This window comes from Hemitrygon akajei, chromosome 2 (genome assembly GCF_048418815.1).
Source record: "Hemitrygon akajei chromosome 2, sHemAka1.3, whole genome shotgun sequence".
Classification (NCBI taxonomy): domain Eukaryota; kingdom Metazoa; phylum Chordata; class Chondrichthyes; order Myliobatiformes; family Dasyatidae; genus Hemitrygon; species Hemitrygon akajei.
Window position 1 is genome coordinate 23,497,285 of NC_133125.1, and position 12,585 is coordinate 23,509,869.

General features: G+C 46.4%; 1 protein-coding gene across 3 annotated transcripts in view; it reads left to right on the forward strand.

Annotated features, from left to right (window-relative positions):
* Positions 1-12,585, forward strand: part of mcc (MCC regulator of WNT signaling pathway) — a 151,024-nt gene that overhangs the window by 94,124 nt on the left and 44,315 nt on the right. For all 3 annotated transcript variants that reach the window (XM_073068610.1, XM_073068619.1, XM_073068628.1), the window contains one exon: positions 8,796-8,959. In XM_073068610.1, the coding sequence (XP_072924711.1) occupies positions 8,796-8,959 (164 nt within the window). The remainder of the gene's footprint in view (positions 1-8,795; positions 8,960-12,585) is intronic.

Here is a 12,585-nt window from a genome sequence, read left to right on the forward strand (position 1 = left end):
AGGTGGGAAAGCAAGTTGGAGCACAGCTTGTAAGATGACAATTGATCCTCCACTTTACAGTTAATGTAGCAGATGCTGAAGGAATAAAAGCTCCTTCCCCAGATTATCCTCTAAAAGTGCACTGCATGCCTCATCAGGCTTTTCATTATGACTTTCAAATGTGACATCAGTCTGACAACTAGGAATATTATCCAGAGGAAAGTGGGAGCTAGTTGCCATCTGCTCATTTATTACCTCAGAGCAATGACAGCGATCAAAGACCTTCCTGAGGAATGCAGGGGGACATAACATAACTGGATGCAGGATCACAATGTATGAATCTCAAGTTTGCAGACAACACAAAATGGGAAACAATATAAAGAAGCTCCAATATAATTTAGACAAGTTGAGCAATGGACCAAATTCATGGCAGATGGAGTATATCAAGGATAATTATGAAATTATTCACTTTGCTTCTGAAATATTATTATCCGAATAAGGATAGGTTAGCAAAGGGGGAGGTGCTACGAGACTCTAATGTCCTTGTACACTAGTTTGTGAAAGTAAATATTTAGTTGCAACAAGGAGTTTCTCCAGCAGTTGGTTCTTTACTCTAGATTACAGCATTAGCAGTCTCTTGTGTCTCCAAGTATGTTGGCTTTTGTGGCAGATGAATTTAAAGTCAATGTTGAGTTTTTGTTATATGGACAAAGTACGTGTATGCACAAGTGCGGGAAAAAAACTTATTTGCAGCATATCACAGGCACATAACATTAGGTTAGCAGCATTCACAAGTAAAACATAAACATAAATTATCTGAGTTTTTACAAAACAGAGCACTATTAGTATGAAAAATAGGAAAATTGCATCCATCATTAAGGGCTGTCATATCAAGACCACGCCTTCTACTCGCTGCTGTCATCAGGAAGGAGGTTCAGGAGCCTCAGGATCTGTGCCACCAGGTTTAGGAACAGTTATTACCCTTCAACCACCAGGCTCTTGAACTAGAGGAGATAACTTCACTCACCCTGACACCAAACTGTGCCCAAAACCTACGGACTCACTTTCAATGACTCTTCATCTCATTCTCTTGATATTTATTGCTTACTTATTGATTATTATTCACAGAGAAGTACAGCACAGAAACAGGCCTTCATCCCATCTTGTCCATGCCGAAAACATTTAAGCTGCCCACTCCCAGCAACCTGCACCTGGATCATAGCCCTCCATATCTGCACTATCCAAGCTTCTCTTAAACATTGAAATCAAGCTCACATGGACCACTTGTGCTGGCAACTCATTCCACACTGTCATGACCCTCTGAGTGAAGAAGTATCCCCTCATATTCCCCTTAAACTTTTCACCTTCCACCCTTAAGCCACTAACTCTGGTTGTAGACTCACCCAACCTCAGTGGAAAAAGCCTGCTTGTATTTACCCTATCTATACCCCTCATAATTTTGTATACCTCCATCAAATCTCCTCTCAATTTTCTTTGTTCTAAAGAATACTATTCTAAAGAATACTATTTGTTCTAAAGAATAAACTATTCAATCTTTCCTTATAACTCAGGTCCTCCAGACCCAGCAACATCCTTGTAAATTTTCTGTGCACTCTTTCAACCTTGTATATATCTTTCCTGTAGGTAGGTGACCAAAACTGCACACAATACTCCAAATTAGTCCTCACCAACGCCTTATACAACTTCAACATAACATCCCATCTTCTGTGCTCAGTACATTGATTTATGAAGGCCAATGTGCAAAAGCTTTCTTTATGACCCTGTCTACCTATAATGCCACTTCCAATGAATTATGTACCTGTATTCCCAGATCCCTACCATTCACTGTGTAATGACTATTATTATTTTTTGTTTCTTTGTATTTACTGTGAATGCCATAAGAAAGTGAATCTTAATGTTGAATATGGTGACATATATACAGTATTGTAGCGGTGTGCTACACACAGCGCTAAAATAACGACATGGAGTCGGTAAACTGCAGTCAAAGATAAAGTTTATTCCAACTTCACAGCCTTACTTTAAAGCCGCTCTCCCCCGCCGGATGCCTCGAGAGGCACGTACTGAAACCCCCTCAGGCTTTCTCCCTTTGTTGCCGACCTAGCCTTTGTGCCTGCACGCTGGCTAATTGTCAGCCGGTTCGAGTGTGCTAGTAATTGGGTCGCCACATAACCCCCCCCCCCAGAACCGGCGATACACCCCCCAATGTCCACAGTCTGGGCCGGACCCTGTTTGGGAGGTCCGCCTCTGCGCCGTGGTGCCGGAAACTCGACCGGTTGCGCCAAGTCCACATGGGCCGGTTTGAGTCGGTCCACCGTGAAAACCTCCTTGCTCCCCCCAACGTCCAGCACGAACGTGGACCTGTCATTTCTGATCACCGTAAACGGCCCCTCGTAGGGCCGTTGCAGCGGTGGCCAATGCCCGCCCCGTCGTACAAACACAAACTTACAGTTCTGCAGGTCGTTGGGTACACAGGTCAGGTTCTGCCCATGCTGCGAAGTGGGTATGGGGGCCAAGGCACCGAGCCTCTCGCGTAGTCTGCCCAGGACTGCTGCGGGTTCTTCCTCTCACCCCCTTGGGGCTGGTATGAACTCCCCGGGAATTACCAGGGGTGCGCCGTACACCAACTCGGCCAACGAAGCGTGCAGATCGTCTTTGGGCACCGTGCAGATGCCGAGTAGGACCCAGGGAAGCTCGTCCGCCCAGTTAGCTCCTCGCAGGCGGGCCATGAGAGCTGACTTCAGGTGATGGTGGAAACGCTCCACCAGTCCGTTCGACTGTGGGTGGTAGGCAGTGGTGTGGTGCAGCTGAGTCCCCAACAGGCTGGCCATTGCTGATCACAGGCTGCAGGTGAACTGGGCGCCTCTGTCGGAGGTAATGTGGGCCGGTACACCAAAGTGGGACACCCAGGTGGCGATCAGTGCCCGGGCTCAAGATTCAGAGGTGGTGTCGGTGAGCGGGACCGCCTCTGGCCATCTTGTGAACCGGTCCACGATAGTCAGGAGGTGCCGCGCTCCGTGCGACACTGGCAGGGGGCCCACGATATCCACATGAATGTGGTTGAAATGCCAGTGGGTGGGGTGGAACTGCTGCGGCAGGGCCTTGGTGTGTCACTGCACCTTGGCCGTCTGGCAGTGCATGCACGTTCTGGCCCATTCACGGACCTGCTTGCGGAGTCCGTGCCAAACAAACCTGCTGGAGACCATCCGGACGGTAGTGCGGATGGAGGGGTGCGCCAAGTTATGAATAGAGTCGAAAACACGTCGTCGCCAAGGTGGCGGGACGACGGGACGGGGCTGGCCGGTGGTGACGTCACAGAGTAGGGTCCTCTTACCTGGGCCTACGGGGAGGTCCTGGAGCTGCAAACCGGAGACTGCGGTCCTGTAACTCGGGATCTCCTCATCTGCCTGCTGTGCCTCTGCCAGCGCCTCAAAGTCTACCCCTTGGGAAAGGGCGTGAATGTTAGGGCGAGAGTGCGCATCCGCCACGACATTGTCCTTACCCGAGACGTGCCGGACGTCCGCCGTGTATTCAGAGATGTAGGACAGATGGCGCTGCTGGCAGGACGACCAGGGATCGGACACCTTTGTGAATGTAAAGGTAAGCGGTTTGTGGTCCGTGAACGCGGTGAAGGGCCTACCTTCTAAGAAGTACCTGAAATGCCGGATTGCCAGGTATAGCGCCAACAGCTCCCGGTCGAAAGCACTGTATTTGAGCTCGGGTGGCCGCAGGTGTTTGCTGAAAAACGCCAGGGGTTGCCAGCGGCCCGCGATGAGCTGCTCCAGTACCCCGCCGACTGCCGTATTAGATGCGTCCACTGTGAGGGCGGTAGGGACGTCCATTCTGGGGTGCACTAGCATCGCGGTGTTTGCCAAGGCATCCTTCGTTTGAATGAAAGCGGCGGCGGACTCCTCGTCCCAGGTAATGTCCTTGCCCGGACCGGACGGCAAGGCGAACAGGGGGTGCATGATCCGGGCAGCTGAAGGGAGGAAGCGGTGGTAGAAATTGACCATACCTACGAATTCCTGAAGGCCTTTGATCGTGGTGGGTCGGGGGAAATGGCGGACCGCATCTACCTTAGCGGGCAGAGGGGTTGCCCCTTCTGTGGTAATCCTGTGGCCCAGGAAGTCAATGGTTTCGAGCCCGAACTGGCATTTGGCCAGGTTGATTGTTAGACCGTAGTCACTCAGCCGGGCATAGAGTTGTCGGAGGTGGGACAGATGCTCCTGACAGCTGCTGCTGGCTATGAGGATGTCGTCCAAAAAGATGAATGTGAAGTCCAGGTCGTGTCCCACCGCGTCCATCAACCGCTGGAACATCTGAGCGGCATTCTTCAGGCCGAACGGCATGCGGAGGAACTCAAAAAGGCCGAACGGGGTGATGAGAGCCGTTTCGGGGACGTCCGGATGCATCGGGATTTGATGGTATCCGCGGATGAGGTCTACCTTGGAGAAGATCCGTGTGCCGTGCAGGTTTGCTGCAAAGTCCTGAATGTGTGGCACAGGGTAGCGGTCCGGTGTTGTAGCCTCGTTCAGCCTGCGGTAGTCGCCGCACCGTCTCCAGCCCCCTGTCGCTTTGGGCACCATGTGCAGGGGGGAGGCCCATGGGCTGTCGGACCGCCGGATGGTCCCCAATTCCTCCATCCTCTTGAACTCCTCCTTCGCCAGTCGGAGCTTGTCCGGGGGAAGCCGCCGAGCACGGGCGTGGAGGGGTGGTCCCTGGGTCGGGATGTGGTGCTGTACGCCGTGTCGGGGCATGGCTGCTGCGAACTGCGGTGCCAGAACCGATGGGAAATCCGCCAGGACCCTGGTGAAGTCGTCGGAAAGCGTGATGGAGCCGAGGTGAGGGGCTGGCTACTGGGCTGCACCCAGGGAGAACGTCTGAAAGGTCTCGGTGTGAACCAGTCTCTTCCTGGGCAGGTCGACCAGTAGGCTGTGAGCCCGCAAGAAATCCGCACCCAGAAGCGGTTGGGCTACGGCGGCCAGTGTGAAGTCCCACGTGAACTGGCTGGAGCCGAACCGTAGCTGCACCGGACGGATGCCATAGGTCCTTATTGTGCTGCCGTTCGCGGCCCGCAGGGGGGGACCTGGCGCCCTGCTGCGGGTGTCGTAACTTGTCGGAGGTAAGATGCTGATCTCGGCACCGGCGTCGACCAAAAACCGGCGTCCCGACCTGCTGTCCCACACATACAGGAGGCTATCCCGATGGCCAGCTGCCGTAGCCATCAGCGACGGCTGGCCCTGACGTTTCCCGGGAACTGGCAGGGTGGGCGACAACGGCGGGCTTCTGCGCCCCACCGCTGGTGGTAGAAGCACCATTGCTCGTTGGGCTCCACACCCTGGCCTCTGGATTTAGCGGGCTCTGCAGCCGGGCCTGGATTGGTTTGCTGCTGGGAGCGTGGCCCGGTGATCAGTGAGATGGACGCCCCACTCCCCTTCTTGGTGTTCCACAGCAAGTCCGCCCGGGCTGCCACCTTCCGGGGGTCGCTGAAATCCGCGACGGTCAGCAGCAGGCGTATGTCCTCGGGCAGCTGCTCCAGGAATGCCTGCTCAAACATGAGGCAGGGTGTGTGTCCGTCGGCCAGAGACAACATCTCATTCATTAAAGCAGATGGAGGCCTGTCTTCCAAGCCATCCAGGTGCAGTAAACAGGCAGCTCGCTCGTGGCAGGAGAGCCCGAAAGTCCTTATCAGCAGGGCTTTGAATTCCGTGTACTTGCCGTCCGCCGGGGAGACTGTACGAACTCCACGACCTGGGCCGCTGTGTCCTGGTCGAGGGAGCTCACCACATAGTAGTAACGGGTGTCCTCTGAGGTTATCTGCCAAACGTGGAATTGGGCTTCTGCTTGCTGAAACCATAGGTGAGGTTGTAGCGTCCAGAAGCTTGGCAGTTTCAAGGAAACCGCATGAACAGATGCGGCGTTGTTCATCTCCGGTCCAAACACGTTTGGACCGTCGGGGTCACCATTTGTAGCGGTGTGCTACACGCAGCGCTAAAATAATGACACGGAGTCGGTAAACTGCAGTCAAAGATAAAGCCTTGCTTTAAAGCCTCTCTCCCCCGCCGGATGCCTCGAGAGGCACGTACTGAAACCCCCTCAGGCTTTCTCCCTCTGTTGCCGACCTAGCCTTTGTGCCTGCACGCTGGCTAATTGTCAGCCAGTTCGAGTGTGCTAGTAATTGGGTCGCCACAGTATGTACTTTGATAATAAATTTACTTTGAACTTTGAAAAAATAATTTTGCTTTTAGTGTAAAGTGATCCAAGTGATCTTAGTGCTGTTAAACTGTAGTGATGAGGGTTTTGCCATTTGGTTCAAGAACCGAATGGTTGAAGGGAAATAGATGTGGGACCCTGGCTTCTACATGTCCTACCTGACTGAAACTGCAAGAAGCTGGCATAGCTTATCTGGTGGTGGCAGAGGCCAAGTCATGACCTGAATTCAAGAAGGAGGGAGACAGCAGCAGCAACAAGGAAGAGAAGTTTAAGATTAAGAATGATCATTTGCATTCTAGACCAGGCCGAAAGGTGTAAGTGTCAGAACAGCACAGTTGCTCTTGATTGAATGGATTAAGTGGCACCATGTTTTTTATGATTCTTTAATTTCTTTCTTTGTATCCTGAACTGCTGGTTTTGGTGGGAGGTAATCAGGTTGGCAAATTGCTGGTGCTGTGGTAATGATTGAGCACTTGCTCTGTTTTCAAGGCATCTTTGTTAAGCTATGAACACATAGACATATGCTGTTTAATTTCTGAGCATACTATTTACAAATGCCAGTTTTTGACCAAATCCATTACAGCATTTGAGGTGAAATAATCAACTATGAAAAAGAACACAAAGAAAAGACCACGTATGACCCTAATACATGATCATGTCCTAATCTTTAATTACCCACTACTTGCCTAGAGAGAAGATCATTCTTCTTTCTACACATCAATATAAATACTTTCTGCTTAAACGAAGTATTGATAAGGAGGTGGCATAAGATAATGTACAGAACTCAAGGGATAAAGAGAATTGGGAAGTTAGTAGGAAAGGGCTATCACCGTACACAATTTTAAGAATCCTTCCACACACATAAGAACCAGTGCACTCTGCTGTGTAACTTTTATAAGATTCTCTGCATCTGTAGGTCCTTGTTACTTCTGAAACAAGATAAATACAAATAGAGCTGTTAGGAACTCATGTAAAGCACCTTTCTGGCATCAAACTATATTACCATTTCCTCATGGTTGGTCAAAATCATAAAATTCACCTAATCACCATGGGAGTATGTTCACCAAATGGACTGCAGCAGATATGATGGCAATTGGGCATCTTGGGCATTTAAGTGTGAGCAGAGAATGCTGGCCTGGCCAGTGATATCCACTCTTAGACAGAATTTTAAAAAGTAGTCCAGCAGAGGCTGAAGAGAAGGCTATAATTTAAAGCATGTTCCTCTAAGAGCTTCAGTATAATTCTCCTCAATTCTTTCAGTTATACTAAAGGTCTTATGCCAGCCTCAAGGAGAATGTGGCAGCTGCTTGACTTAGTTCACAAATACCTTAATGGTAGCATCTTGAAAGTTTCTGAAACCTATAAGGGATTTGCAGGTTTATGGGCAACTGCAACAGATGTTCCTTTTAGCTGTTACTTCCACTTCCACAGACTACATCTGTGATAATCAAATAGACATTAGAGAACAATGAATAGAGTGGCTTCTGTAGAATGGCAATTGGAATAGTCTTTGGAAATCTTTGGTTGCTATCGATTAATTATCTTGTATACAGATCTGGGAGAATAAGTGTACTATATTTTATCTATTAATGAGCTTGGTGGTCTTTTAATGGTGGAAATGGCTTTGATTTTTTCTGGCTGGAAAAATAAAATCTCTCCAGATTTAACTGCTAAAATAGGCAAAGAAATTCATCTTGTATTCATCTAAAATTTCTTGTATTTTAAAAAACCATTTTAGGCGTTACATAGAAATAAAAGGTACTATATAAATTAACACTTGTTGATTAATTGGCTAAACTTACATTTGAAATTAAATTTGTCTTTTAGAAGTAAAACATTGTAGATGTCACCCTTTATTCATGGTGAGGCAGAGTTAACATTCCAGATTAATGATCATAATTGAATAGAAAAGTTAGGTGCATCTCCATCCAGCGATACCGTGTAATCACTTGAGCATTTCCAGAATTTTTTCTGTCTTTCCAGAAATATCAGACGTGCTCACATCTACCCATGTAATCATTGGGCCAAACAGAGTTGAGTACAGTGAATGACAGCTTTGTCTGTACTCTATTGCTGTGATCTGATATCAATCAGTTAAAGCAAGCTGAAAGTAAACACGAGAATCCAGACACCTTTCTTTTGGATCTCCAAAGTGACAGCCTAACTTTAGTGTTAACTTTTTGGTTGATCTTCCTAATCTTATCACAGTTGTTTCTCATTTCCAGATATTTTTGAAATGATTTTTACAGTGTTTGCCTTTTTATAAACAGCTTGATGTATTGTTGCTTCTACTTCCACTAACTGATGAAAGAATATTTATCAGTTCATAACTACTTTACAAATCTGAATCTATGCACTGAATGTCAAGGACTGCTTCATTTTGGTTCTACAAAATATCAAAATTGCGAATACTTTGCATAACATTCAAGTAATTTTATAGCTATTAGAATCAGGTGTTTTTTCACTGATTTTCAATGTTGTGAATTTTGTTTTGTGGAAGTAATATAGTGCAAAGGAGCTGCACACAAAGAGTGTCTTTTTTTATCAGCTGTTATAATGAAGTGAATGTTTTTCTTTTGTTTTAGATACCTGTAGTGACCTCAATTCAGAGCTCCAGAGGGTGCTGACTGGGCTGGAAAATGTAGTTTGTGGAAGGAAGAAGAGCAGCTGCAGTCTTTCAGTAGCAGAAGTAGACAGACATATAGAGCAACTCACTACTGCCAGTGAGCATTGTGACCTAGCTATAAAGGTATTCATTTACCTTGAGTTTATCTGCAGTGTGGCTTTTATCTATCTACATAGAAAACATATAAAACCTACAGCACATTACAGGCCCTTCGGCCCACAAAGTTGTGCCGAACATGTCCCTGCCTTAGAAATTACTAGACTTCCCTATAGCCCTCTATGTACCTATCTAAAAGTCTCTTAAAAGACCGTATCGTATCTGCCTCCACCACCGTTGCCGGCAGCCCATTCCACGCACTCACCACTCTGAGTGAAAAAACTTACCCCTGACATCACCTCTGTGCCTACTCCACAGCACCTTAAACCTGTGTCCTCTTATGGCAACCATTTCAGCCCTGGGAAAAAGCCTCTGACTACCCACATGATCAATGCTTCTCATCATCTTGTACACCTCTATCAGGTCACCTCTCATCCTCCTTTGCTCCAAGGAAAAAAGGCCGAGTTCACTCAACCTGTTTTCATAAGGCATGCTCCCCAATCCAGGCAACATCCTTGTAAATCTTCTCTGTACCCTTTCTATGGTTTTCACATCCTTCCTGTAGTGAGGCGGCCAGAACTGAGCGCAGTACGCCAAGTGGGGTCTGACCAGGTTCCTATATAGCTGCAACATTACGTCTCGGCTCCTAAATTCAATTCCACGATTAATGAAGGCCAATACACCGTATGCCTTCTTAACCACAGTGTCAACCTGTGCAGCTGCTTTGAGTGTCCTATGGACTCGGACCCCAAGATCCCTCTGATACTCCACACTGCCAACAGTCTTACCATTAATACTATATTCTGCCATTTTATTTAACCTTACCAAAATGAACCACTTCATATTTATCTGGGTTGAACTGTGTCTGCCACTTCTCAGCCCAGTTTTGCATCCTATCAATGTCCCGCTGTAACCTCTGACAGCCCTCCACACTATCCACAACACCTCCAACCTTTGTGTCATCAGCAAATTTACTAACCCATCCCTCCACTTCCTCATCCAGGTTTTTTATAAAAATCACGAAGAGTAAGGGTCCCAGAACAGATCCCTGAGGCACACCACTGGTCACCGACCTCCATGCAGAATATGACCCGTCTACAATCACACTTTGCCTTCTGTGGGCAAGCCAGTTCTGGATCCACAAAGCAATGTTCCCTAGGATCTCATGCCTCCTTACTTTCTCAATAAGCCTTGCATGGGGTACCTTATCAAATACCTTGCTGAAATCCATATACACTACATCTACTGCTCTTCCTTCATCAATGTGTTTAGTCACATCCTCAGAAAATTCAATCAGGCTTGTAAGGCATGACCTGCCCTTGATAAAGCCATGCTGACTATTCCTAATCATATTATACCTCTCCAAATGTTCATAAATCCTGCCTCTCAGGATTTTCTCCTTCAACTTACCAACTACTAAAGTAAGACTCACTGGTCTATAATTTCCTGGGCTATCTCTACTCCTTTGCTTGAATAAAGGAACAACATCTGCAACCCTCCAATCCTCCGGAACTTCTCCCATCCCCATTGATGATTCAAAGATAATCGCCAGAGGCTCATCAATCTCCTCCCTCGCCTCCCATAGTAGCCTGGGGTACATCTCATCCGGTCCCAGCGACTTATCCAACTTGATATTTTCCAAAAGCTCCAGCACATCCTCTTTCTTAATATCTACATGCTCAAGCTTTTCAGTCTGCTGCAAGTTAGCACTACAATCGCCAAGATCCTTTTCCACAGTGAATACTGAAGTAAAGTATTCATTAAGTACCCCTGCTATTTCCTCTGGTTCCATACACACTTTCCCCACTGTCACTCTTGATAGGTCCTGTTCTTTCACGTCTTATCCTCTTGCTCTTCACATACTTGTAGAATGCCGTGGGGTTTTCCTTAATCCTGCCCCTTCTCATGGCCCCTTCTGGCTCTCCCAATTTCCTTTTTAAGCTCCTTCCTGCTGGTCTTATAATCTTCTAGATCCCTAACATTACCTAGCTCTCTGTACCTTTTGTAACCTTTTCTTCTTGACTAGATTTATTACAGCCTTTGTACACCACGGTTCCTGTACCCTACCATAACTTCCCTGTCTCATTGGAACGTACCTATACAGAACTTCACACAATTATTCCCTGAACACGTGCCACATTTCTTCTGTACTTTTCCCTGAGAACATCTGTTCCCAATTTAAGCTTCTAATTTCTTGCCTCATAATTCCCCTTACTCAAATTAAACGCTTTTCTAACTTGTCTGTTCCTATCCCTCTCCAATGCTATTGTGAAGGAGATAGAATTATGATCACTATCTCCAAAATGCTCTCCCGCTGTGAGATCTGACACCTGAGCAGGTTTATTTCCCAATACCAAATCAATTACAGTCTCTCCTTTTGTAGGCTTATCTACATATCGTGTCAAGAAACTTCCTGAACACACCTAACAAACTCCACCCCATCTAAATCCCTTGCTCTAGGGAGATGCCAATCAGTATTTGGGAAATTAAAAATCTCCCATCACGATAACTCTGTTGTTATTACACCTTTCCAGGATCTGTTTCGCTATCTGCTCCTCGATATCCCTGTTGCTATTGGGCGACCTATAAAAAAAAACTCAGTAAAGTTATTGACCCCTTCCTGTTCCTAACCTCCACCCACAGAAACTCCAAAGACAATCCCTCCATGACATCCACCTTTTCTGCAGCCGTGACACTATCTCTGATCAACAGTGCCGCGCCCCCACCTCTTTTGCCTCCCTCCCTGTCCTTTCTGAAACATGTTAAACCCAGCACCTGAAGTAACCATTTCTGTCGCTAAGCCATCCAAGTCTCTGTAATGGTCACCACTCTGTAATGTAATTGCATTAATAACCACACCTCCAAAAATATACCTAAATGGTTGAGGAATTGTCTTTTGGTTGAAAGAGTTGAGAACAGTAATATATTGTTCTAGTCTCTTCCTTAATCTGCTTTTGCTCCACTCCCTTCCCTCAAGTCCCAATGACTTCCAGTAAAATATTAACATCAAGGCAAAGATATTTTGAAGACTTACTGAGCTTTAACTCATCTTTTATTTCTATTCTCCATTTTATCTTTGTCAATGGTTAACATATCACACATGAAAAATATTGGGTGATGTCTGAAATGAGGCTGTCTATTATGTTCAATTGGGAAAAAAATCAAAAGCTGTTAAAGTTTGGTAGCAGAGTAACACCCGAGGAATAATGACGAAGCAATGTTGTTACAGCAGTATCCAGTTGGCCAGTACAGGAACTGCTTTGACAATTTGGGGTCCTCGTGTATGGTCCATTTTTCCAGTGCCTATGCTTATAGCAACAATCACAGTTTAAAAAAAAAACTAGACATTGTTTGCAATTCTGACAAGCATTTCTCTTTCAACCAATACTGACAATGCTACAAATTAACTGGCATTTCATCTCATGTTTTTTTTTGTGGTTTATCTATGCATAAAATATCTCCTACCATTTAATGTTACAGTAAAAATGCATGTAGGTTTTGTGAATCTTGACATGTTGGTAGATGCATTCTTTAAAACATTTTTATTTCAAAAGTTTAGCTGAAATTTAGGATGGACTGGATTGCTAAATGAAATTATTCACCAATTTAGTACCATTTTGACTTGTTAGTGCCATACTTGAGCATTAGAGAGA